This window comes from Salmo salar, chromosome ssa21 (assembly GCF_905237065.1).
Source record: "Salmo salar chromosome ssa21, Ssal_v3.1, whole genome shotgun sequence".
In the NCBI taxonomy this organism is placed as follows: domain Eukaryota; kingdom Metazoa; phylum Chordata; class Actinopteri; order Salmoniformes; family Salmonidae; genus Salmo; species Salmo salar.
The window spans coordinates 58558496-58586355 of NC_059462.1; the positions used below are offsets into that span (position 1 = coordinate 58558496).

Consider the following 27860-nt stretch of genomic DNA (forward strand, 5'->3'; position numbering starts at 1 on the left):
TAAACATGGTTACAACTATAAACATGGTTACAACTATAAACATGGTTAAACCTACAAACATGGTTACAACTATAAACATGGTTACAACTATAAACATGGTTACAACTATAAACATGGTTACAACTATAAACATGGTTAAACCTACAAACATGGTTACAACTATAACATTTCTCCAAAACAGTGGCAGGGAGTCCACCTTGTTATTGCTTCAACAGTAGATTGCACATTTAACTTCCAAACATATAAACTCTTACGAGGGCTCTGTGTGATGTTACTATGCTAAAAACAGGCCCAGCTAAAGGCAACAGAGTCGGAGGTGAAGGGGTCTGGTCTAGACATCTGGTTGGCCTCATGTTTTTAAAATTGAGTTTACAGTGTCAATCTAGATTCACCTGCCATCTTGTTGCCAGAGACGACCACACTGGAAATTAACCCTTTGGGTTTTATATGTGTTTTATCTTTGGTGAAATATCAGACTGACCTCCATAGCAGCGTTGACGGCCGTGTCAGCCCCCAGACTGAAGTCTGTCCCGGGCACGTTATTACTGATAGTGGCAGGAATTACCACCATCGGGATACACAACTCGTCAAAACTACCGCGAGCATCATATAACTCCAGCACGCCCTCGTATGCCTGTAGAGAGAACACACACACACACACATTATTACCACCATCGGGATACACAACTCGTCAAAACTACCACGAGCATCATATAACTCCAGCACGCCCTCGTATGCCTGTAGAGAGAACACACACACACACACACACACCATCAGACGGAGGCCGTTAGCAGTGACTATCGAACCACAGTATTATTTCATAAATGATCCAATACTCATCAACACAGTCACGTTGTTTAGTCTTTCTAACAGCTAACGACACGAACTTTAAAATGAAATAGTACATCGTAGAAAGATAAAATCAAAACAGAACATGTGTGACTAAAAAAACACAACATTTTGAGGAAGAGAGGTTAATCATCCGATGCAGCACCGCACCGCCATGTACGCCATTAATAAGGAATACTAACACCAATCTCAATATAATGTTCCGTTTGTCTGTAACTGGTACCTCAAATCCACCGACGATCAGCAGAGCCTGGATTCCATGCTTGTTGATGGTGTCCACGATCTTCTGCATGCAAGTACTGGGAAGGGTTCTGTAGAGCACAAAGAACCCCCACACCAAACACAATTCAGGAGGACATCTTCCTAATTTAAAAAAATATATAAAATTTAAAAAAAAAAAGGGCACGCCAATAACCACAGTGAGTACAAACTATCGACTGCTTTTCCCTCCTAATCGTCATTGTTAAAAACAGACCGTTTAGTCCCCAGTAGAGATCCACCCTGGCCAGTCCATCCAGCCACACCGTGCCACTCGATCTCGGTCACCTGGTGAAGAAAGAACACACACCTCAGTCAATCAATATCTTTATTGATCCGATTTGAAAATGTGCAGTGGGGATTATAAATCAGTCAGTTCTCTCTGTCACAATTATCCCCACATGGATTATCACATTGTAATTTTGAATTATGCAAAGTGAGTGTGGAAGAAGTTTAAAAATTATTGTTGTCTATCAACAATGACAAGCCACCGGGGTCTGAAAACTTGGATGGAAAATGACTGAGGATAATAGCGGACGATATTGCCACTCCTATTTTCCCACATCTTCAATCTAAACCTACTAGAGTTCCCTCAGGCCTGGAGGGAAGCTAAAGTAATTCCGGTACCTAAGAATAGTAAAGCCCCCTTTTACTGGCTCAAATAGCCGACCAATCAGCCTGTTACCAACCCTTAGTAAACTTTTGGAAAAAATTGTATTTGACCAGATGTAATGCTATTTCACAGTAAACGAATTTACAACAAACTCAACACGCTTATAGGGAAGGACATTCAACCAGCACAGCACTTACATAAATGACTGATGATTGGCTGAGAGAAATTGATGATAAAAAGATTGTGGGGACTGTTTTGTTATACTTCAGTGCAGCTTTTGACATTATTGATCATAATATGCTGCTGGAAAAACGTGTGTGTTATGGCTTTACACCCCCTGCTATAATGGCTTTACACCCCCTGCTATAATGTGGATAAAGAGTTACTTGTCTAACAGAACACAGAGGGTTTTCTTTAATGGAAGCCTCTCCAACATAATCCAGGTAGAATCAGGAATTCCCCAGGGCAGCTGTTTAGGCCCCTTGCTTTTTTCAATCTTTACTAACCACATGCCACTGGCTTTGAGTAAAGCCAGAGTGTATGTATGTGGATGACTCAACACTATACACGTCAGCTACTACAGCGACTGAAATGACTGCAACACTTAAAGAGCTGCAGTAGGTTTGTGTTGGAACCTATTTCTTCCTATTTAGGAAATGAGAGGTAGTCCTACCTGTTTGACAGATGACACTAGGCTATAGGCTGGTATATATAGGCTGCTATACCCATCTGGATAATACTGCTGAATCAATCTACTGTCTCTCTCTTCATCCATCCATCTGGATAATACTGCTGAATCAATCTACTGCCTCTCTCTCTTCATCCATCCATCCATCCATCCATCCATCTGGATAATACTGCTGAATCAATCTACTGTCTCTCTCTTCATCCATCCATCTGGATAATACTGCTGAATCAATCTACTGCCTCTCTCTCTTCATCCATCCATCCATCCATCCAGATAATACTGCTGAATCAATCTACTGTCTCTCTCTCTTCATCCATCCATCCATCCATCCATCCATCCATCCGGATAATACTGCTGAATCAATCTACTGCCTCTCTCTCTTCATCCATCCATCCATCCATCCATCCATCCATCCATCCATCCATCTGGATAATACTGCTGAATCAATCTACTGCCTCTCTCTCTTCATCCATCCATCCATCCATCCATCCGGATAATACTGCTGAATCAATCTACTGTCTCTCTCTCTCCATCCATCCATCCATCCATCCATCCATCTGGATAATACTGCTGAATCAATCTACTGTCTCTCTCTCTCTCTCTCTCCATCCATCCATCCATCCATCCATCCATCCATCCGGATAATACTGCTGAATCAATCTACTGTCTCTCTCCATCCATCCATCCATCCATCCATCCATCCAGATAATACTGCTGAATCAATCTACTGTCTCTCTCTTCATCCATCCATCTGGATAATACTGCTGAATCAATCTACTGTCTCTCTCTCTCCATCCATCCATCCATCCATCCATCCATCCATCCATCCATCCATCCGGATAATACTGCTGAATCAACCTACTGTCTCTCTCTCCATCCATCCATCCGGATAATACTGCTGAATCAATCTACTGTCTCTCTCTCCATCCATCAATCCATCCATCCATCCATCCATCCATCCATCCATCTGGATAATACTGCTGAATCAATCTACTGTCTCTCTCCATCCATCCATCCATCCATCCAGATAATACTGCTGAATCAATCAACTGTCTCTCTCTTCATCCATCCATCTGGATAATACTGCTGAATCAATCTACTGTCTCTCTCTCCATCCATCCATCCATCTATCTGGATAATACTGCTGAATCAATCTACTGTCTCTCTCTCCATCCATCCATCTGGATAATACTGCTGAATCAATCTACTGCCTCTCTCTCCATCCATCATCCATCCATCATCCATCCATCGCATGTTTAGTGCTGTATACTAAAGAGACTATATCCTCACCGCTCCGTTGGCCAGCCCCTCAAAGCCGTCATTGACAGAGTAGACCTTGTGACCGTAGGCCAGCGCCACTCTGACAGCAGACCGGACCGCAGCATTCATCCCTGCTGCCGGAGCTCCCACATTCAGCACCGCCAGCGTGTGATCGCTCTGAAGAAAGATAGGACAGAGGAGTCTACAGCCATGTCATGGGAGTAATGTCTCACAGTGAATATTAAGGCTTCCGAGTAACGCAGCGGTCTAAGGAACTGCATCTCAGTGCAAGAGACGTCACTACAGTCCCCAGTCCCCGGCCGCACAATTGGCCCAAGCGTCGTCCAGGTTTGGCCGGGTTTAGGCCGTCATTGTAAATAAGAATTTGTGCTTAACTGACTTACCTAGTTTAAATAAAGGTACAATACACTACCTTGGTAACAGCAGGTTTCTGAAAGGCAAGCAGCTTGTATATGTTCCAGTTGTTCTCAAAGCTCCTAAACAACGAAGATATAATATTCAGAAAACATATCAAAAATGTTCTTAATATTACATTCATTATATCACATTTACATACATACTTCATAATACACTACCGTTTAAAAGTTTGGGGTCACTTAGAAATGGCCTTGTTTAAAAAAAAAAAAAAGAAAAGCACATTTTGTTGTCCATTAAAATATCATCAAATTGATGAGAAATATGGTGTAGATGTCGTAAATGACTATTGTAGCTGGAAATGGCTGATTTTTAATGGAACAGAGGCCCATTATCAGCAACCATAACTCCTGTGTTCCAATGGCACGTTGTGTTAGCTAATCCAAGTTTATCATTTTAAAAAGGCTAATTGATCATTAGAAAACCCTTTTGCAATTATGTTAGCACAGCTGAAAACTGTTTTTCTGATTTAAAGAAGCAATAAAACTGTCCTTCAGACAAGTTGAGTATCTGGAGCATCAGCATTTGTGGGTTCGATTACAGGCTCAAAATGGCCAGAAACAAAGAACTTTCTTCTGAAACTCATCAATCTATTCTTGTTCTGAGAAATGAAGGCTATTCCATGTGAGAAATTGCCAAGAAACTGAAGATCTCGTACAACGCTGTGTACTACTCTCTCACAGAACAGCACAAACTGGCTGTAGAATAGAAAGAGGAGTGGGAGGCCCCGGTGCACAACTGAGCAAGAGGACAAGTACATTAGTGTGTCTAGTTTGAGAAACAGACGCCTCACAAGTCCTCAACTGACAGCTTCATTAAATAGCACCCGCAAAACACCAGTCTCAACGTCAACAGTGAAGAGGTGACTCCGGGATGCTGGCCTTCTAGGCAGAGTTGCAAAGAAACAGCCATATCTCAGACTGGCCAATAAAAATAAAAGATTAAGATGGTCAAAAGAACACAGACACTGGACAGAGGAACTCTGCCTAGAAGCCCAGCATCCCGGAGTCGCCTCTCCACTGTTGACGTTGAGACTGGTGTGTGTATGTGCTGTATCTATGTTCGTCTAATATATTTATACAGTACCAGTTAAAAGTTTGGCCACACCTACTCATTCCAGTGTTTCTTTATTTGTACTATTTTCTACATTGTAGAAAAATAGTGAAGACATCAAAACTATGAAATAACACATTTGGAATCAAGTAGTAACCAAAAAAGTATTCAACAAATCAAAATATATTTGAGAATCTGCAAAGTAGCCACCCTTTGCCATAATGCTCTCAAATGGAAGCAGTTTGGAACCGCCAATACTCTTCCTACAGCTGGCAGCCCAGCCAAATTGAACAATCGGGGGAGAAGGGCCTTGGTAGGGGAAGTAACCAAGAACCCAATGGTCACTCTAACAGAGCTCCAGAGTTCCTCTGTGGAGATGGGAGAACCTTCCAGAAGGACAACCATCTCTGCAGCACTCCACCAATCAGGCCTTTATGGTAGAGTGGACAGACAGAAGCCACTCCTCAGGTAAAGGCACATGACAGCCCACTTGGAGTTTGCCAAAAGGCACCTAAAGACTCTCAGACCATGAGAAACAAGACTCTCTGGTCTGATGTAACCAAGATTGAAGTCTTTGGTCTGAATGCCAAGCTTCACGTCTGGAGGAAACCTGGCACCATCCCTATGGTGAAGCATGGTGGTGCCACCATCATGCTGTGGGGATGTTTTTCAGGGACTGGGAGACTAGTCAGGATCAAGGGAAAGATGAACGGAGCGAAGTACAGAGAGATCCTTGATGAAAACCTGCTCCAGAGCGCTCAGGACCTTAGACTGGGGCGAAGGTTCAGCTTCCAACAGGACAACGACCCTAAGCACACAGCCAAGACAGCGCAGGAGTGGCTTTGGGACAAGTCTCTGACTGTCCTCGAGTGGCTCAGCCAGATCCCGGACTTGAACCCGATCGAACATCTCTGGAGAGACCTGAAAAGAGAGGATCTGCAGAGAAGAATGGGAGAAACTCCCCAAATACAGGTGTGCCAAGCTTGTAGCGTCATACCCAAGAAGACTCAAGGCTGGAATCGCTGCCAAAGGTGCTTCAACAAAGTACTGAGTAAAGGGTCTGAATACTTATGTAAATATGATATTTCATTTTTTTTTTTTTTATGAATTAGCAAACGTTTTTGCTTTGTCATTATTGGGTATTGTGTAGATTGATGAGGAAAAAATAAAATTGAATACATTTTAGAATAAGGCTGTAATGTAAGAAAATGTGGAAAAAGTCTGACTACTTTCCGAATGCACGGTACAAAAGTATGTGGACACCCGTTCAAGTAAGTGGATTCAGCTATTTCAGCCACACCCATTGATAACAAGTGTATAAAACCGAGCACACTAAATCTCCATAGACAAACACTGGCCGTAGAATGGCCTCACTGAAGAGCTCAGTGACTTTCAATGTGTCACCATCATATGATGCCAGCTTTACAACAAGTCAGTTGGTCAAATTTCTGCCCTGCTAGAGCTGCCCCCGGGCAACTGTAAGTGTCTGATGAACAAAACTGGGTTTGGCGGATGCCAGGAGAAAGCTACCTGCCCGAATTCAATGTGCCAACTGTAAAGTTTGGTGGAGGAGGAATAATGGTCTGGGGCTGGTTTTCATGGTTCGGGCCCCTTAGTTCCAGTGAAGGGAAATCTTAACGCTACAGCATACAATGACGTTCTAGATGATTCTGTGCTTCCAACTTTGTAGCAACAGTTTGGGGAAGGACCTTTCCTGTTTCAGCATGACAATGCCCCCGTGGACAAAGCGAGGTCCATACAGTAATGGTTTGTCGAGATCATTGTGGAAGAACTTGACTGGCCTACACAGAGCCCTAAACCTCAACCCCATCGAACACCTTTGGGATGAATTGGATCACCGACTATGAGCCAGGCCAAATCGCCCAACAACAGAGCCCGACCTCACCAATGCTCTTATGGCTGTTATAGCAGCAAAGGGGGGGACCAACTCCATATTAATGCCCTTGATTTTGGAATGAGATGTTCGAAGAGCAGGTGTCCACATACTTATGGTCACGTGGTGTATCATATTCATATAGATCACTCATTATAGATAGATAGATATATATATATAATTCATTATAGATAGATCATATTCATATAGATAATTCATTATAGATAGATAGATCATATTCATATAGATAATTCATTATAGATAGATAGATAGATAGATCATATTCATATAGATAATTCTATATATATCATATTCATATAGATAATTCATAGAGATATATATAGAGATAGATAATTCATTATATAGATCATATTCATATAGATATTTGACATCTCACCTTCCTCTCAGTTGGATGGCTTCATCAAACCTCTTTTCATTCATGGCCTTCTGGACTTCTTTAGTCTACAGGCGAGACACACATCATACGATCGTCAGTATTCGCTTTGTGCAAATCCCTCTCACTACCCTCCCTCAAAAACATTAAGACTGTATCGCTCTGTTGCAGAGTTTGAGAGAGGAACTGCACAAGGGATTAGATTTACAGACATGGGGACCAAAAACCATTCAGGATTGTTTATTGTTAGGAGAATTTGTTAGTGGTTCAAAACTTCTGAAACAGGAAGCTACCTCACCATATGTACACACTCAATAAGAGGCAGGCGCACAGCCTGGTTTCCTGACAGACCGATGACACAGGCCGGGGTCTCTGGAGTGGCCTCTAACAGAGCGACTACTGCCTCCACTCCCACCTTACTGCTCTGTGGAACAACAACAGGACAGGAGTTAACAAGGTGGCGCTGCTGAGTACGAGGCACAGGGCAGGACTTAACAAGGTGGTGCTGCTGAGTACGAGGCACAGGGCAGGTCCCGTAGGACTTAACAAGGTGGCGCTGCTGAGTACGAGGCACTGGGCAGGTCCCGTAGGACTTAACAAGGTGGCGCTGCTGAGTACGAGGCACAGGGCAGGTCTTAACAAGGTGGCGCTGCTGAGTACGAGGCACAGGGCAGGTCCCGTAGGACTTAACAAGGTGGCGCTGCTGAGTACGAGGCACAGGGCAGGTCTTAACAAGGTGGCGCTGCTGAGTACGAGGCACAGGGCAGGTCCCGTAGGACTTAACAAGGTGGCGCTGCTGAGTACGAGGCACAGGGCAGGTCTTAACAAGGTGGCGCTGCTGAGTACGAGGCACAGGGCAGGTCTTAACAAGGTGGCGCTGCTGAGTACGAGGCACAGGGCAGGTCCCGTAGGACTTAACAAGGTGGCGCTGCTGAGTACGAGGCACAGGGCAGGTCCCGTAGGACTTAACAAGGTGGCGCTGCTGAGTACGAGGCACTGGGCAGGTCCCGTAGGACTTAACAAGGTGGCGCTGCTGAGTACGAGGCACAGGGCAGGTCCCGTAGGACTTAACAAGGTGGCGCTGCTGAGTACGAGGCACTGGACAGGTCCCGTAGGACTTAACAAGGTGGCGCTGCTGAGTACGAGGCACAGGGCAGGTCCCGTAGGACTTTGGACTCAGATTTTTTTTGAACACCCATAACTGCCATTTCCTGCCATCTAGAGCCTGAAATGTATAGCAAATAATATATGAAATAAAATAGTATTTTAATTCATATTTTAAATGACATAGTGGAGCAGCCAGCTGGTACAGCACCACTCTTACATTCTGAACCCTGCATTCACTATTACACCCTCTGACAAACTGCAGCTTCAATATACACAATCCAACATGAACCCCCCACTACCACTCCACTCTAAACCCCCCACTACCACTCCACTCTAAACCCCCCACTACCACTCCACTCTAAACCCCCCACTACCACTCCACTCCAAACCCCCCACTACCACTCCACTCCAAACCCCCCACTACCACTCCACTCTAAACCCCCCACTACTCCACTCTAAACCCCCCCACTACTCCACTCTAAACCCCCCACTACTCCACTCTAAACCCCCCACTACTCCACTCTAAACCCCCCACTACTCCACTCTAAACCCCCACTACTCCACTCTAAACCCCCCACTACTCCACTCTAAACCCCCCACTACTCCACTCCACTACTCCACTCTAAACCCCCTACTACTCCACTCCAAACCCCCCGCTACTCCACTCCAAACCCCCCGCTACTCCAATCCAACATGAACACCCCACTACTACTCCAATCTAAACCCCCCACTACTCCAAATCCCCCACTACTCCAATCTAAACTGAACCCCCCACTACTCCAATCTAAACTGAACCCCCCACTACTCCAATCTAAACTGCCCCCGGTACAGTAGGGGCCCCCGGTACAGTAGGGGCCCCCAATACAGTAGGGGCCCCCAATACAGTAGGGGCCCCCAGGGAGCGTATAAGAAGTGCATAAAGTGTTACGGAGCTCAACTCACCAGCACCCGGTCGAAGGCTGAGGGTGTTCCCCCTCGCTGTACATGACCGAGGACAGTGATCCGGGTGTCATAGCCCAGCCTCTTCTCTACCAGCTACAGAGACATGAGACAGAGACAGTCAGTCAGAGAAAACACATGGAGACATGGAGAGAGGAGCAGTCAGCAAGTCAGTCAGTCAGAGAATAGATATGGAGACATGGAGAGAGGAGCAGTCAGTCAGTCAGGGAAGAGACATGGAGAGAGGAGCAGTCAGTCAGTCAGGGAAGAGACATGGAGAGAGGAGCAGTCAGCCAGTCAGAGAAGAGACGTGGAGATATGGAGCAGTCAGTCAGTCAGGGAAGAGACATGGAGAGAGGAGCAGTCAGTCAGTCAGCCAGCCAGAGAATAGACGTGGAGAAACGAGGTTAAGTCAGCAAAGGGAACACAGATGTTTATACAGTCATGGGATGCATCCTGTTCTCTTTATAGTGCACTACAAAGGGAACAGGGTCAAATTTGGGACACATTCATTGTCATGGTCTCACAAAGTACACGAAGTCACTGTGAGATTAATACTGATGCAGTTGATCGGGGTTTCATGTGAAGACAGAGTTGATCATATAAAGACAGAGTTGATCGGGGTTTCATGTGAAGACAGAGTTGATCATATAAAGACAGAGTTGATCGGGGATTCATGTGAAGACAGAGTTGATCATATAAAGACAGAGTTGATCGGGGATTCATGTGAAGACAGAGTTGATCGGGGATTCATGTGAAGACAGAGTTGATCATATAAAGACAGAGTTGATCGGGGTTTCATGTGAAGACAGAGTTGATCATATAAAGACAGAGTTGATCGGGGTTTCATGTGAAGACAGAGTTGATCATATAAAGACAGAGTTGATCGGGGATTCATGTGAAGACAGAGTTGATCATATAAAGACAGAGTTGATCGGGGATTCATGTGAAGACAGAGTTGATCGGGGATTCATGTGAAGACAGAGTTGATCATATAAAGACAGAGTTGATCGGGGTTTCATGTGAAGACAGAGTTGATCGGGGTTTCATGTGAAGACAGAGTTGATCATATAAAGACAGAGTTGATCGGGGTTTCATGTGAAGACAGAGTTGATCGGGGATTCATGTGAAGACAGAGTTGATCATATAAAGACAGAGTTGATCGGGGTTTCATGTGAAGACAGAGTTGATCATATAAAGACAGAGTTGATCGGGGATTCATGTGAAGACAGAGGCACACAGAATGAGCTGCTTAAAGACCTACATCCTTGACGTAGTTTGAAGAGATGGGTTCACCAGCTCTGTCGATGGCCCCTTCAGCGATGATTACTATGTTCAGTCTAGAACCCCTACTGCGAGTCTGCACACAAAAACACATCACACATCACACACACACCAGACCACTGTATTACTGACACTGCACACACACTACACCAGTGTCTTTCAGTGTATTTGGCTCTTTAGAACAGAATGGAAAAGCACAGAACAGAATAGAGAACGAAACAGAATATAGAACATAATATAATAGAACAGAATATACAACATAACAGAATATAGAACATAATATAATAGAACAGAATATAATAGAACAGAATATACAACATAGTATACAACAGAATAGAACAAAGAACAGAACAGAACATAACAGAATATAATACAACAGAATATAATACAACAGAATATAATACAACAGAATATAATACAACAGAATATAATACAACAGAATATAATACAACAGAATATAATACAACAGAATATAATACAACAGAATATAATACAACAGAATATAATACAACAGAATATAATACAACAGAATATAATACAACAGAATATAATACAACAGAACAGAATATAATAGAACAGAATACAACAGAATATAATACAACAGAATACAGAATATAATACAACAGAATATAATACAACAGAATACAGAATATAATACAACAGAATACAGAATATAATACAACAGAATACAGAATATAATACAACAGAATACAGAATATAATACAACAGAACAGAATACAATACAACAGAACAGAATACAATACAACAGAACAGAATATAATACAACAGAATATAATACAACAGAATATAATACAACAGAATATACAACATAGTATACAACAGAATAGAACAAAGAACAGAATATAATAGAACAGAACAGAACAGAACAGAATATAATACAACAGAATATAATACAACAGAATATAATACAACAGAATATAATACAACAGAACATAATACAACAGAACATAATACAACAGAACATAATACAACAGAACATAATACAACAGAACATAATACAACAGAACATAATACAACAGAACATAATACAACAGAACATAATACAACAGAATATAATACAACAGAATATAATACAACAGAATATAACAGAACAGAATATAATACAACAGAATATAACAGAACAGAATATAATACAACAGAATACAGAATATAATACAACAGAATATAATACAACAGAACAGAATACAACAGAATACAATACAACAGAATACAATACAATACAACAGAACAGAATACAATACAACAGAACAGAATATAATACAACAGAATATAATACAACAGAATATACAACATAGTATACAACAGAATAGAACAAAGAACAGAATATAATAGAACAGAATACAACAGAATATAATACAACAGAATACAGAATATAATACAACAGAATATAATACAACAGAATATACAACATATTCTGTTGTATACTATGTTGTATATTCTGTTGTATACTAGAACAAAGAACAGAATATAATAGAACAGAACAGAACATAACAGAACAGAACATAACAGAATATAATACAACAGAACAGAACATAACAGAATATAATACAACAGAACAGAACACAACAGAATATAATACAACAGAACAGAACACAACAGAATATAATACAACAGAATATAATACAACAGAATATAATACAACAGAATACAACAGAATATAATACAACAGAATACAACAGAATATAATACAACAGAATACAACAGAATACAACAGAATACAATACAACAGAATACAATACAATACAACAGAACAGAATACAATACAACAGAACAGAATATAATACAACAGAATATAATACAACAGAATATACAACATAGTATACAACAGAATAGAACAAAGAACAGAATATAATAGAACAGAATACAACAGAATATAATACAACAGAATACAGAATATAATACAACAGAATATAATACAACAGAATATACAACATATTCTGTTGTATACTATGTTGTATATTCTGTTGTATACTAGAACAAAGAACAGAATATAATAGAACAGAACAGAACATAACAGAACAGAACATAACAGAATATAATACAACAGAACAGAACATAACAGAATATAATACAACAGAACAGAACACAACAGAACAGAACACAACAGAATATAATACAACAGAATATAATACAACAGAATATAATACAACAGAATACAATACAACAGAATACAACAGAATATAATACAACAGAATACAACAGAATATAATACAACAGAATACAACAGAATATAATACAACAGAATACAACAGAATATAATACAACAGAATACAACAGAATATAATACAACAGAATACAACAGAATACAGAATATAATACAACAGAATACAGAATATAATACAACAGAATACAGAATACAATACAACAGAACAGAATACAATACAACAGAACAGAATACAATACAACAGAATACAATACAACAGAATACAATACAACAGAATATAATACAACAGAATATAATACAACAGAATATAATACAACAGAATATAATACAACAGAATATAATACAACAGAACAGAATATAATAGAACAGAATACAACAGAATATAATACAACAGAACATAATACAACAGAATACAGAATATAATACAACAGAACAGAATACAATACAACAGAACAGAATACAATACAACAGAACAGAATACAATACAACAGAACAGAATACAATACAACAGAACAGAACACAATACAACAGAACAGAATACAATACAACAGAATACAATACAACAGAATACAATACAACAGAATACAATACAACAGAATACAATACAACAGAATATAATACAACAGAATATAATACAACAGAATATAATACAACAGAATATAATACAACAGAATATAATACAACAGAATATAATACAACAGAACAGAATACAACAGAACAGAATACAACAGAATATAGAACAGAACAGAATACAACAGAATATAATATAACAGAACAGAATACAACAGAATATAGAACAGAACAGAATACAACAGAATATAATACAACAGAATACAATACAACAGAATATAATACAACAGAATATAATACAACAGAATATAATACAACAGAACAGAATACAACAGAATATAATACAACAGAATACAGAATATAATACAACAGAATACAGAATATAATACAACAGAATACAATACAACAGAATATAATACAACAGAATATAATACAACAGAATATAATACAACAGAATATAATACAACAGAATACAATACAACAGAACAGAATACAATACAACAGAACAGAATATAATACAACAGAATACAGAATACAATACAATACAACAGAATATAATACAACAGAATATAATACAACAGAATATAATACAACAGAATATAATACAACAGAATACAGAATACAATACAACAGAACAGAATACAATACAACAGAACAGAATACAATACAACAGAACAGAATACAATACAACAGAACAGAATACAACAGAATACAATACAACAGAATATAATACAACAGAATATAATACAACAGAATATAATACAACAGAATATAATACAACAGAATATAATACAACAGAATATAATACAACAGAATATAATACAACAGAATATAATACAACAGAATATAATACAACAGAACATAATACAACAGAACAGAATACAACAGAATATAATACAACAGAATATAATACAACAGAATATAATACAACAGAATACAGAATATAATACAACAGAATACAGAATATAATACAACAGAATACAGAATATAATACAACAGAATACAGAATATAATACAACAGAATACAATACAACAGAATATAATACAACAGAATATAATACAACAGAATATAATACAACAGAATACAATACAACAGAACAGAATACAATACAACAGAACAGAATATAATACAACAGAATACAGAATACAATACAACAGAATACAACAGAATATAATACAACAGAATACAACAGAATACAATACAACAGAATACAATACAACAGAACATAATACAACAGAACATAATACAACAGAACATAATACAACAGAACATAATACAACAGAACATAATACAACAGAACATAATACAACAGAATATAATACAATAGAATATAATACAACAGAACATAATACAACAGAACATAATACAACAGAACATAATACAACAGAACATAATACAACAGAACATAATACAACAGAATATAATACAACAGAACAGAATACAACAGAATATAATACAACAGAACAGAATACAACAGAACAGAATACAACAGAACAGAATACAACAGAACAGAATATAATACAACAGAATATAATACAACAGAATATAATACAACAGAATACAGAATATAATACAACAGAATACAGAATATAATACAACAGAATATAATACAACAGAATATAATACAACAGAATATAATACAACAGAATATAATACAACAACAGAACATAATACAACAACAGAACATAATACAACAGAACATAATACAACAGAACATAATACAACAGAATATAATACAACAGAATATAATACAACAGAACAGAATACAACAGAACAGAATACAACAGAACAGAATATAATACAACAGAATATAATACAACAGAATATAATACAACAGAATATAATACAACAGAATATAATACAACAGAATATAATACAACAGAATATAATACAACAGAATATAATACAACAGAATATAATACAACAGAATATAATACAACAGAATATAATACAACAGAATATAATACAACAGAATATAATACAACAGAATATAATACAACAGAATATAAGGAGTATTTCAGTCTGTAATATAGCCCTTTTGTGGGAAAAAAAATGGCTGTGCCAATGGCTGTGCCCCTGCACAGTCATGTGAAATCCATAGATAAGGGCCTAATGAATTTATTTCAATTGACCGATTTCCTGATATGAACAGTAACTCAGTAAAATCTTAGAAATTGTTGCAGTATAGAACAGGATAGAATAGGACAGGACAGGATAGAATAGGACAGGATAGAACAGGACAGAACAGAACAGGATAGAACAGGACAGAACAGGATAGAACAGGACAGAACAGAACAGGATAGAATAGAACAGGATAGAATAGAACAGGATAGAACAGGACAGAACAGAACAGGATAGAACAGTATAGAACAGGACAGAACAGAACAGGATAGAACAGTATAGAACAGGATAGAATAGAACAGAACAGGACAGGACAGAACAGAACAGGACAGAATAGAACAGGATAGAATAGAACAGGATAGAACAGGATAGAACAGGATAGAACAGGACAGAACAGAACAGGATAGAACAGTATAGAACAGGATAGAATAGAACAGAACAGGACAGGACAGAACAGAACAGGACAGAATAGAACAGGATAGAATAGAACAGGATAGAATAGAACAGGATAGAATAGAACAGGATAGAACAGGACAGAACAGAACAGGATAGAACAGTATAGAACAGGACAGAACAGAACAGGATAGAACAGTATAGAACAGGATAGAATAGAACAGAACAGGACAGGACAGAACAGAACAGGACAGAATAGAACAGGATAGAATAGAACAGGATAGAACAGGATAGAACAGGACAGAACAGAACAGGATAGAACAGTATAGAACAGGATAGAATAGAACAGAACAGGACAGGACAGAACAGAACAGGACAGAATAGAACAGGATAGAATAGAACAGGATAGCACAGGACAGTATAGAACAGGATAGAATAGAACAGAACAGGACAGAACAAGATAGAACAGGACAGAACAGAACAGGATAGAACAGGACAGAACAGAACAGGATAGAACAGGACAGAATAGAACAGGATAGAATAGAACAGGATAGAACAGGACAGGATAGAACAGGACAGGATAGAACAGGATAGAACAGGATAGAACAGGATAGAACAGGACAGAACAGGACAGGATAGAACAGGACAGAACAGAACAGGACAGAACAGAATAGAACAGGATAGAACAGTATAGAACAGGACAGAACAGGACAGGATAGAACAGTATAGAACAGGATAGAATAGAACAGAACAGGACAGAACAGGACAGGATAGAACAGGACAGGACAGAACAGGACAGAACAGAACAGAACAGGACAGAACAGAACAGGACAGAACAGAACAGGACAGGACAGGACAGGACAGGATAGAACAGGACAGGATACAACAGGACAGAACAGAACAGGACAGGATACAACAGGACAGAACAGAACAGAACAGGACAGAACAGAACAGGATAGAACAGGACAGAACAGGACAGGACAGGACAGAACAGAACAGGACAGGATAGAACAGGATAGAACAGGATAGAATAGAACAGGATAGAATAGAACAGGATAGAATAGAACAGGATAGAATAGAACAGGATAGAACAGGACAGAACAGAACAGAACAGGATAGAACAGGACAGAATAGAACAGAACAGGATAGAACAGTATAGAATGAAATAGAACAGGATAGAATACAACAGGATAGAACAGTATAGAATGAAATACAACAGGATAGAATACAACAGTATAGAACAGTATAGAATGAAATAGAACAGAACAGGATAGAACAGGACAGGATAGAACAGTATAGAATGAAATAGAACAGGATAGAATAGAACAGGATAGAACAGGACAGGATAGAACAGAACAGGATAGAACAGTATAGAATGAAATACAACAGGATAGAATACAACAGGATAGAACAGGACAGAATAGAACAGAACAGGATAGAACAGTATAGAATGAAATAGAACAGGATAGAATAGAACAGGATAGAACAGTATAGAATGAAATAGAACAGGATAGAACAGAACAGGATAGAACAGTATAGAATGAAATACAACAGGATAGAATACAACAGGACAGAACAGGACAGAATAGAACAGAACAGGATAGAACAGTATAGAATGAAATAGAACAGGATAGAATACAACAGGATAGAACAGTATAGAATGAAATACAACAGGATAGAATACAACAGTATAGAACAGTATAGAATGAAATAGAACAGAACAGGATAGAACAGGACAGGATAGAATGAAATAGAACAGGATAGAACAGGATCGGATAGAACAGGATAGAACAGAACAGGATAGAATGAAATAGAACAGGATAGAATGAAATAGAACAGGATAGAACAGGATCGGATAGAACAGGATAGAACAGAACAGGATAGAACAGAACAGGATAGAACAGAACAGGATAGAACAGAACAGGATAGAACAGTATAGAATGAAATAGAACAGGATAGAATACAACAGTATAGAATGAAATAGAACAGGATAGAACAGAACAGGATAGAACAGTATAGAATGAAATAGAACAGGATAGAATACAACAGTATAGAACAGTATAGAATGAAATAGAACAGGATATAGTAGTAGTCCCAGCCCCAGTCTCACATGCTCCAGACGGGCACACATGTGGTCTTCCCATCCGTCTACTGGTGGAGCCTCTGGGATGAAGAGCCAGTCTGCTCCGGAGGCCAGCGCGGACACCAACGCTAGATACCTGTTGAGGGAGAACGTTCATCTAATGGAATAGCCTGTTTTAGAGAGGTTACAGAGGTCATTCATAACATTAACCCTAAAATAACACAACATTAACATGCAGAACTTACCCACAGTGGCGTCCCATGACCTCGAGGACAAATGCACGCTGGTGGCTGTAAAATAAACTCTTTACTCAGAACTGATTTAAAAAGAAATTTAGTACAAACCGCATTAATGTTGTCATTGAATTTAATTTATACTTCTCACACACGCGCTGCTGCTACTCTGTTTATTATCTCTCCTGATTGTCTCGTCACTTTACTATCAACGCTACAGAAATGTTTTGGTACGCTTTACCAGATCTGTGCCTCGATACAATCCTGTCTCGGGGCTCTACGGACAATTCCTTTGACCTCATGGCTTGGTTTTTGCTCTGACATGTATTGTCAACTGTGGGACCTTATATAGACAGGTGTGTGCCTTTCCAAATCATGTCCAATAAGGATGTATAGTCCTAGACCTGTGTTGTTGTACAGGATGTATAGTCCTGTGTTGTTGTACAGGATGTATAGTCCTGTGTTGTTGTACAGGATGTATAGTCCTGTGTTGTTGTACAGGATGTATAGTCCTGTGTTGTTGTACAGGATGTATAGTCCTGTGTTGTTGTACAGGATGTATAGTCCTGTGTTGTTGTACAGGATGTATAGTCCTGTGTTGTTGTACAGGATGTATAGTCCTGTGTTGTTGTATAGGATGTATAGTCCTAGACCTGTGTTGTTGTAAAGTCTCTCTGGACAAGAGCGTCTGTTAAAGACAAACATGTAAACTGATTAAACTGTGTCGTACCTCTGTGCGGTGGTAGTGATGGCGTCCACTATCTCCATGATGCGATGCAGGGCGGAGTCGGCCCCGATGGTCATATCTGTCCCACAGAAGTCGTTGTCTATTGATCCAACCAATCCTACGATGTTCAGGTGATCATGCTGCTTTGCTAGGGTGTCTGTGATCCGGCCTGCGGGGCGCACACACACACACACACACACACACAGAGAGAGAAACACAGACACACACAGAGACACACACACACACACAAGCTGACACACTGGATACTGTGTGCCATATCCTAACCCAAAATATGGTGAAATGACTCAGAAAAGTTAAAGATCTATAAAGCAAAATGTATTCATTACAGAATAAGTATTTTATTAAGAGAGTGTTTGTGTCTCTGTGTGTGTGTGTGTGTGTACCTTTCTGAACCAATTCAGCCAGCAGTCCACTCCACTCGCTCCTGAAGATGTTAGCTCCGGTGAGGCTGCCGTCTCCTCCACACACACACAGATTGGCGATGCCTCTCTTCACCAGGTTAAAGGCTGCTGCCAGGCGCCCGTCCCGCGTGGTGAAGACCTTACAGCGAGCACTGCCGATCACCGTGCCACCCTGAGGGACAGACCGAAGGAGACCACAGTCACAGTCAAGTCTCCAGTATCTATGCTGCAATAGTCTATGTGCCGGGGAGCTAGTGTAACCGATGTGAAATGGCTAGCTAGTTAGCGGTGGCGTAACCGATGTGAAATGGCTAGCTAGTTAGCGGTGGCGTAACCGATGTGAAATGGCTAGCTAGTTAGCGGTGGCGTAACCGATGTGAAATGGCTAGCTAGTTAGCGGTGGTGTAACCGATGTGAAATGGCTAGCTGGTTAGCGGTGGTGTAACCGATGTGAAATGGCTAGCTAGTTAGCGGTGGTGTAACCGATGTGAAATGGCTAGCTAGTTAGCGGTGGTGTAACCGATGTGAAATGGCTAGCTAGTTAGCGGTGGTGTAACCGATGTGAAATGGCTAGCTAGTTAGCGGTGGTGTAACCGATGTGAAATGGCTAGCTAGTTAGCGGTGGTGTAACCGATGTGAAATGGCTAGCTAGTTAGCGGTGGTGTAACCGATGTGAAATGGCTAGCTAGTTAGCGGTGGTGTAACCGATGTGAAATGGCTAGCTAGTTAGCGGTGGTGTAACCGATGTGAAATGGCTAGTTAGTTAGCGGTGGTGCGCGCTAATAGCATTTAAATCGGGTGACGTCACTCGCTCTGAGACTTGAAGTAGGGTTTCCCCTTTGCTCTGCAAGGGCCGCGGCTTTTGTGGCGCGATGGGTAACGACGCTTCGTGGGGTGTCAGTTGTTGATGTGTGCAGAGGGTCCCTGGTTCGAGCCCGGGTTGGGCTCGACCCGGTTCGGGCTCGACCCGGTTCGAGCCCCACTCACTCACATGGAATGTAATACTATAGATTACACTACAGCAAATAAGAATGGGATGCAGTCAACCTACTGCACACAGAAACAGGACATTTTCATCAAAGCATATTTAGCAGGGCTGAGGTAGCAATAGTTAAAGTCCCAGTTTCACACTAAAAGCCAATTGATGCGTTGTTGCTGGGTTTTTGTCCAGCTAGCTAAAAATTGTACAGTTCGCATTTCTTAAAAACAATCCCTGCTTAAATCGGAAAATGTGGTTCGGAGGGTGTGACGCAATTACGGAGCCTCCAGAGGTCAAATCGAGCTCCCTACCGGAGGCATGCAGAGGTCAAATCGAGCTCCCTACCGGAGGCATGCAGAGGTCAAATCGAGCTCCCTACCGGAGGCATGCAGAGGTCAAATCGAGCTCCCTACCGCGTCGGCGTGCTCCTCCCTAATTGTGTAACAATGCGCAACTCATCGCTATGGAAAGCACCATGGCGATGGAAAGCACCATGGCGATGGATAGCACCATGGCGATGGATAGCACCATGGCGATGGATAGCACCATGGCGATGGATAGCACCGTGGCGATGGATAGCACCGTGGCGATGGAAAGCACCATGGCGATGGAAAGCACCATGGCGATGGATAGCACCATAGCGATGGATAGCACCCACACATAACATGTACAGGCTATTATACAACACAGCATTCATTGGACAGGGAGGGCCACTCAGCCCGTCTACACACAGCATTAGGACAACTCTGAGAACAAAAAGTTATCTGATAATGCCCGAGAAGACGGTGTTTGGAGGATATATTGGCACGGGTGTGGGGCATTATCACATTTATACAACGGGATAACAACATATTAAAATAATTTACATATATTCATTACAAAAGTTATTTTGATTAATTTATTCATACTATTTCATCCTTCCACAAGCCGGCTGGTCGTTTGTTCTATCGGCTCGGTTGCCATGGACGCGACCCAGTTGTTTTTGTTCTGTATCTATGGACGAGACCCAGTCGGTCAGTCTTTTTGTTCTGTATCTATGGACGCGACCCAGTCGTTCGTTCTAAAATGTTCCATTGCCATACTGGCAACGTTCTAATCCCTTGCCTGCTAGCGAGCCAAATAAGGTTAACTTACAGTCGCGTCAAAAAGTGCAGCCAGAATAACAGCAAAGTATCTGCATTTGCAAGTTGTTTCCTAGTGATATTTTATTTGAATACATCCGTAACAATGAGCTAATGAGGAGTGATTTCACCTGGCATAGAAAATGTGCTCTCTCGTCAGAACACTGTTGTTCAGAGGAGCTAGCCAACAACACAGCTAACACAATCAGTTGAAACTGAAGCTGGAAAGGCTGTAAACTAGCTGCACTTCATTTTGTTTGGCCTTTTTTCAATTTACATTTCTTTGTATATACAGTGCATTTGGAAAGTATTGAGACCTCTTGACTTTTTCCACAATTTGTTACGTTACAGCCTTATGCTTGACTAATACCCCATAACGACAAAGCAAAAACAGGTTTGTAGACATTTTTGCAAATCTAGAAACAAAAAAAATCCTGAAATATTACATTTCCATAAGTATTCAGAACCTTTACTCAGTACTTTATTGAAGCACCTTTGCCAGCGATTCCAGCCTTGAGTCTTCTTGGGTATGACGCTACAACCTTGGCACACCTGTATTTGGGGAGTTTCTCCCATTCTTCTCTGCAGATCCTCTCAAGCTCCGTCAGGTTGGATGGGGAGCGTTGCCACACAGCTATTTTCAGGTCTCTCCAGAGATGTAGGATTGGGTTCAAGTCCGGGACACTCAAGGACGTTCAGAAACTTGTCCCAAAGCTACTCCTGCATTGTCTTGGCTGTGTGCTTAGGGTCGTTGTCCTGTTGGAAGGTGAACCTTCGCCCCAGTCTGAGGTCCTGAGATCTCTGGAGCAGGTTTTCATCAAAGACATCTCGGTACTTTGCTCCATTCATCTTTCCCTTGATCCTGACTAGTCTCCCAGTCCCTGAAAAATATCCCCACAGCATGATGCTGCCACCACCATGCTTCACTGTAGGGATGGTGCCATGTCTCCTCCAGACGTGACCCTTGGCATACAGGCCAAAGACTTCAATCAAGGTTACATCAGAGCAGAGAATCTTGTTTCTCATGGTCTGAGAGTCCTTTAGGTGCCTTTTGGCAAACTCCAAGCAGGCTGTCATGTGCCTTTTACTGAGGAGTGGCTTCCGTCTGGCCACCCTACCATAAAGGCCCGATTGGTGGAATGCTGCAGAGATGGTTGTCCTTCTGGAAAGTTCTCCCATCTCCACAGAGGAACTCTGGAGCTCTGTCAGAGTGACCATCGGGTTCTTGGTCACCTCCCTGACCAAGGCCCTTCTCCCCAGATTGCTCAGTTTGGTCCGGTTGGCCAGCTCTTAAGTCTTGGTGGTTCCAAACTTCTTCCATTTAAAAATGGGATTGGGGAATTAGAACTCCTGAGTGGCGCAGCAGTCTAAGGCACTGCCATCTCAGTGCAAGAGACGTCACTACAGTCCCTGGTTCGGATCCAGGCTGTATCATATCTGGCCGTCATTGGGAGTCCCATAGGGCGGCGCACAATTGGCCTAGCGTCATCCGGGTTTGGCTTGCCTAGTTAAATAAAACATTTTAAAAAATCATAAAAAAAAAATGGAACCTTTTAAAGTATGGAGGCCACTGTGTTCTTGGGGACCTTCAATGCTGCAGAAATGTTTTGGTACCTTTTCCCAGATCTGTGCCTCGACACAATCCTGTCTCTGAGCTCTACGGACAATTCCTTCGACCTCATGGCTTGGTTTTTGCTCTGATATGCACTGTGGGACCTTTGTATAGACAGGTGTGTGCCTTTACAAATCATGTCCAATCAATTGAATCTACCACAGGTGGACTCCAATCAAGTTGTAGAAACATCTCAAGGATGATCAATGGAAACAGGAAGCACCTGAGCTCAATTTCGAGTCTCAGAGCAAAGGATCTGAATACTGATGTAAATAAGGTATCTTTTTTTAAAATTTTTATAAATTACAAAAAAAAACTGTGCTCGCTTTGTCATTATTGGGTATTGATGAGGGAAAAAAATGTAATCAATTTTAGTATAAGGCTGTACCGTAACAAAATGTGGAAAAAGGGAAGGGGTCTGAATACTTTCCGAATTAACTGTATGCATAAAAATGATGACAGCCGATTCATGATTTCGACTGGCTGGGAAACACTGCCTGCCTCTCTGTCTCATCCCGACACAGACACACACAGCAAGGTTTATACAAATCTCCGCTGTTGAAAACTAAATGTTAGACTAAAAGATCATGTCTAGATGTTTTTTATAGTGGAGATCAAGTTTATAAATTGCCTGGCTGGGCTGACGAGACAGTGGATTGCGCAGTCAGATGGAACAGAGTAAATAGGCATTTCAACGTCATAGATTTAGCCGGTGGTAACTTGTGGAATAGACACCGACTGGAATGCAGTTTTAACCAATCAGCATTCAGGATCAAAACCACCCGTTGTATAACATTCAACAACACAAACAAACACACACAAAACACTGAATTAGACTGCTTTAAAACATTGATAAGAGTATAAAAACGCACTAGAACATAAGATTGCGGCAATTACATCTCTGCTATTTATCTACTGATGAGCTACAGGCTACAGCACCACACGCAGAAAGACACTTACCATCTGACAATCAGAACTAGACAGGCAGGGAGGGAGAGAACAGAGAAGAGACAATGAGCTCCAACAGTATTGGGACAGTGACAATTTTAATTCTTGTTTTGGCTCTGTACTCCAGCACTTTAGATTTGAAATTAAAGGTTAAAGTGCAGACTGTCAGTTTTAATTTGAGATTATTTTCATCCATGTCAGGTGAACCGTTTAGAAATTAAATCACTTTTTGTACACAGCCCGCCCCCCCCACAATTTTAGGGAACCAAAAGTATTGGGACAAATTCACACAGTATGTGTATTAAAGCAGTAAAAAGTGTAGTATTTGGTTCCATATTCATAGCACGCAAACAAGAAAATGCACATCCTGTGGCGGCACCCATAGTGGCTGGTGATTATGTCACCTGTGCAACTAGAGGTGAAAAAAACTTTAAAAAAAACACAACTCTAGATCACCTTTAGTCCACACATACAAAGCTCTCCCTCACCCTCTACTTGGCAAATCTGACCATAACTCTATCCTCATGATTCTTGCTTAGAAGCAAAAAACTCAAACAGGAAGTATTTGTGATGCGCTCAATACAGAGGTGTTCCGATGAAGTGGATGCTAAGCTACGCTAGCAAAGACTGGATTCCATGTTCCAGGATTCATTCGATATCATTGAGCAGTTTACCACATCAGTCACCGGCTTCATTAAGAAGTGCATCGATGACGTCATGCCCACAGTGACCATACGTACATTTCCCAACCAGAAGCCATGGATTACAGGCAAAGTCCGCACTGCGCTAAAGGCTAGAGCTGCCACTTTCAAAGAGCTGCTAGCCATCAAGCTAACGAAAATGTTTTTTTTTGTCGCACTGCTTTGCTTTATCTTGGCCAGGTCGCAGTTGTAAATGAGAACTTGTTCTCAACTGGCCTACCTGGTTAAATAAAAATAAATAAAAAGATAGCTGCTTGGATTTTCCCGATTTGGGACTGCCTCTTCTCATGGAGGCGAATGCTTCCTGCGTTGTAGGAGTTGTGTTTCCTATGCTATTTTCCGGGACACTGTGGACCAACCGGATTTTCAATGCAACAACGGCCTACTTGCGGAGGACTATCGATCAGACTGAGCTTTCTACCCTAAGAAAGCAAATCGTAGCGCTTCACAACTTGCTGGGGAAACCACGACCACCTACCTTCTCTACAATTCAGCAGGACAATAACCTAAAACACAATGCCAAATCTCCACTGGAGTTGCATACGAAGAAGCGTGAATGCTCCTGAGTGACAGAGTTACAGTTCTGACTTAAATCTGCTTGAAAATCTATGGCGAGAACTCAACATGATTGTTGATCATTGCTAGACAATCAATTTGACAGAGCTTGGAAGAATTTTGAAAAGAATAATTGGCAAATGTTACACAATCCTGGCGTGGAAAGCTCTACCCAGAAAGACTCACAGCTGTAAATCGTGGCCAAAGGTGATTCTAACCTGTATTGTCTCAGAGGGTTGAATACTTATCTAATCAAGATACAGTATACACACACACACAGGTTTTATTTTTCATTCATTCTTAACAAATGTTAGAATTTTTTCTTCCACTTTGACATTACAGAATGTGTTGTGTAGATTGTCATTTTTTTATCAACTATGAAAATCAATTTAAATCCCACTTTGTAACAACAAAATGTGGAAAAAGTCAAGCAGAGTAAATACATTCTGAAGGCACTGTAGCCTAAGAAACAAGGCTAAAAAAAAAATCAATAACCTGCCAGTAACAGATAACATGCATATAGTGACTATCTCTGAAACACACTTAGATAACACCCTTCACGATAGCAATACATGGTTACAACATCTACAGAAAAGACAGGAATGCCAATGGGGGAGGTGTTGCTGTTTATATTCAGAGTCATATTCCTGTAAAGCTTAGAGGATCTCATGTTAAATGCTGTTTTGGTAAAAATGTCTACAGGTTCTCCTGCTTCACCTAAAGCCTATTCTGGTGGGAAGTTGCTTTAGACCACCAAGTGAATATGGATCATGTGTGTGAAATGCTTGATAATGTATATGATATCATTAGAGGGGCATATTTTCTGGGTGACCTATATTGACTGGCTTTCATTAAGGTGTCCACTCAAGAAAAAGCTTCAAAATGTAACCAGTACCTACAACCTGGTTCAGGTTATCAGTCAACCTACCAGGGTAGTTACAAACAGCACAGGAATGAAATCATCCACATCTATTGATCACATCTTTTACTAATGCTGCAGAAATCTGCTCTAAAGCATCATTCATATCCATAGGATGTGAATGATTATAATATCGTAGCCATGTCTAGGTAAACCAAAGTTCCAAAGGCTGGGCCTAATATAGTGGACAAGAGGTCAAACAATAGGTTTTGATTCCTATGTTGAAGATGTACATAATATTTCCTGGTCTGTGGTGTACAATGGGACACAACCAGACACTGCAATTATAGCATTTAAGAAATTGCTTATTCCAGTTACTAATAAACATGCACACATTAAGAAAATTACTATAAAAACTTAAATCCATAAAAATGTGTTATGGTTGAGGGGCAAAAGGAATGGCAAATAAGTCTGGCTGCATAGCCAATTGGCAGCAGCTTTTCCGTTAGCTGGCAATTGCCGGCTTTCGGACCAAAAAAGTAAATGAAAAGCCGATAAATAAAACTGTTGCAAAAGTCTGGTTCATCCTTGTGAACAATTTCCAAATGCCTGAAGGTACCACGTTCATCTGTACAAACAATAGTATGCCAGTATAAACACCATGGGACCCCGCAGCCATCATACCGCTCAGGAAGGAGACGCGTTCTGTCTCCTAGAGATGAACGTACTTTGGTGTGAAAAGTGCAAATCAATCCCAGAACAACAGCAAAGGACCTTATGAAGATGCTGGAGGAAACAGGTACAAAAGTATCTATATCCACAGTAAAACAAGTCCTATATCGACATAACCTGAAAGGCCGCTCAGCAAGGAAGAAGCCACTGCTCCAAAACCGCCATAAAAAAGCCAGACTACAGTTTGCAACTTCACAACGGGACAAAGATCGTACTTTTTGGAGAAAAGTCCTCATGCCAGAAACCCTAGACCCACTCCAAACCGCATACCGCCCCAACAGATCCACAGATGACGTAATCTCAATCGCACTCCACACTGCCCTTTCCCACCTGGACAAAAGGAACACCTATGTGAGAATGCTATTCATTGACTACAGCTCAGCGTTCAACACCATAGTGCCCTCAAAGCTCATCACAAAGCTAAGGACCCTGGGACTAAACACCTCCCTCTGAAACTGGATCCTGGACTTCCTGACGGGCCGCCCCCAGGTGGTAAGGGTAGGTAACAACACATCTGCCACGCTGATCCTCAACACTGGAGCTCCCCAGGGGTGCGTGCTCAGTCCCCTCCTGTACTCCCTGTTCACCCACGACTGCGTGGACAAGCACGACTCCAACACAATCATTAAGTTTGCTGACGACACAACAGTGGTTGGCCTGATCACTGACAACGATGAGACAGCCTATAGGGAGGAGGTCAGAGACTTGGCAGTGTGGTGCCAGGACAACAACCTCTCCCTCAATGTGAGCAAGACAAAGGAGCTGATCATGGACTACAGGAAAAGGTGGGCCGAACAGGCCCCCATTCACATTGATGGGGCTGTAGTTCAGCGGTTGAGAGTTT

At 40.8% G+C, this 27860-nt stretch overlaps 1 protein-coding gene across 1 annotated transcript in view; it reads right to left on the reverse strand.

The window, feature by feature from the left end:
* Positions 1-27860, reverse strand: part of pfkla (phosphofructokinase, liver a) — a 52528-nt gene that overhangs the window by 8408 nt on the left and 16260 nt on the right. Inside the window, 13 exon segments of the mRNA XM_045704945.1 lie at positions 482-634; positions 1073-1160; positions 1325-1395; positions 3699-3845; positions 4102-4165; positions 7448-7512; positions 7743-7868; positions 9494-9586; positions 10755-10850; positions 18155-18263; positions 18373-18417; positions 19091-19256; positions 19492-19681. Coding sequence (XP_045560901.1) covers positions 482-634; positions 1073-1160; positions 1325-1395; positions 3699-3845; positions 4102-4165; positions 7448-7512; positions 7743-7868; positions 9494-9586; positions 10755-10850; positions 18155-18263; positions 18373-18417; positions 19091-19256; positions 19492-19681 — 1413 coding nt within the window.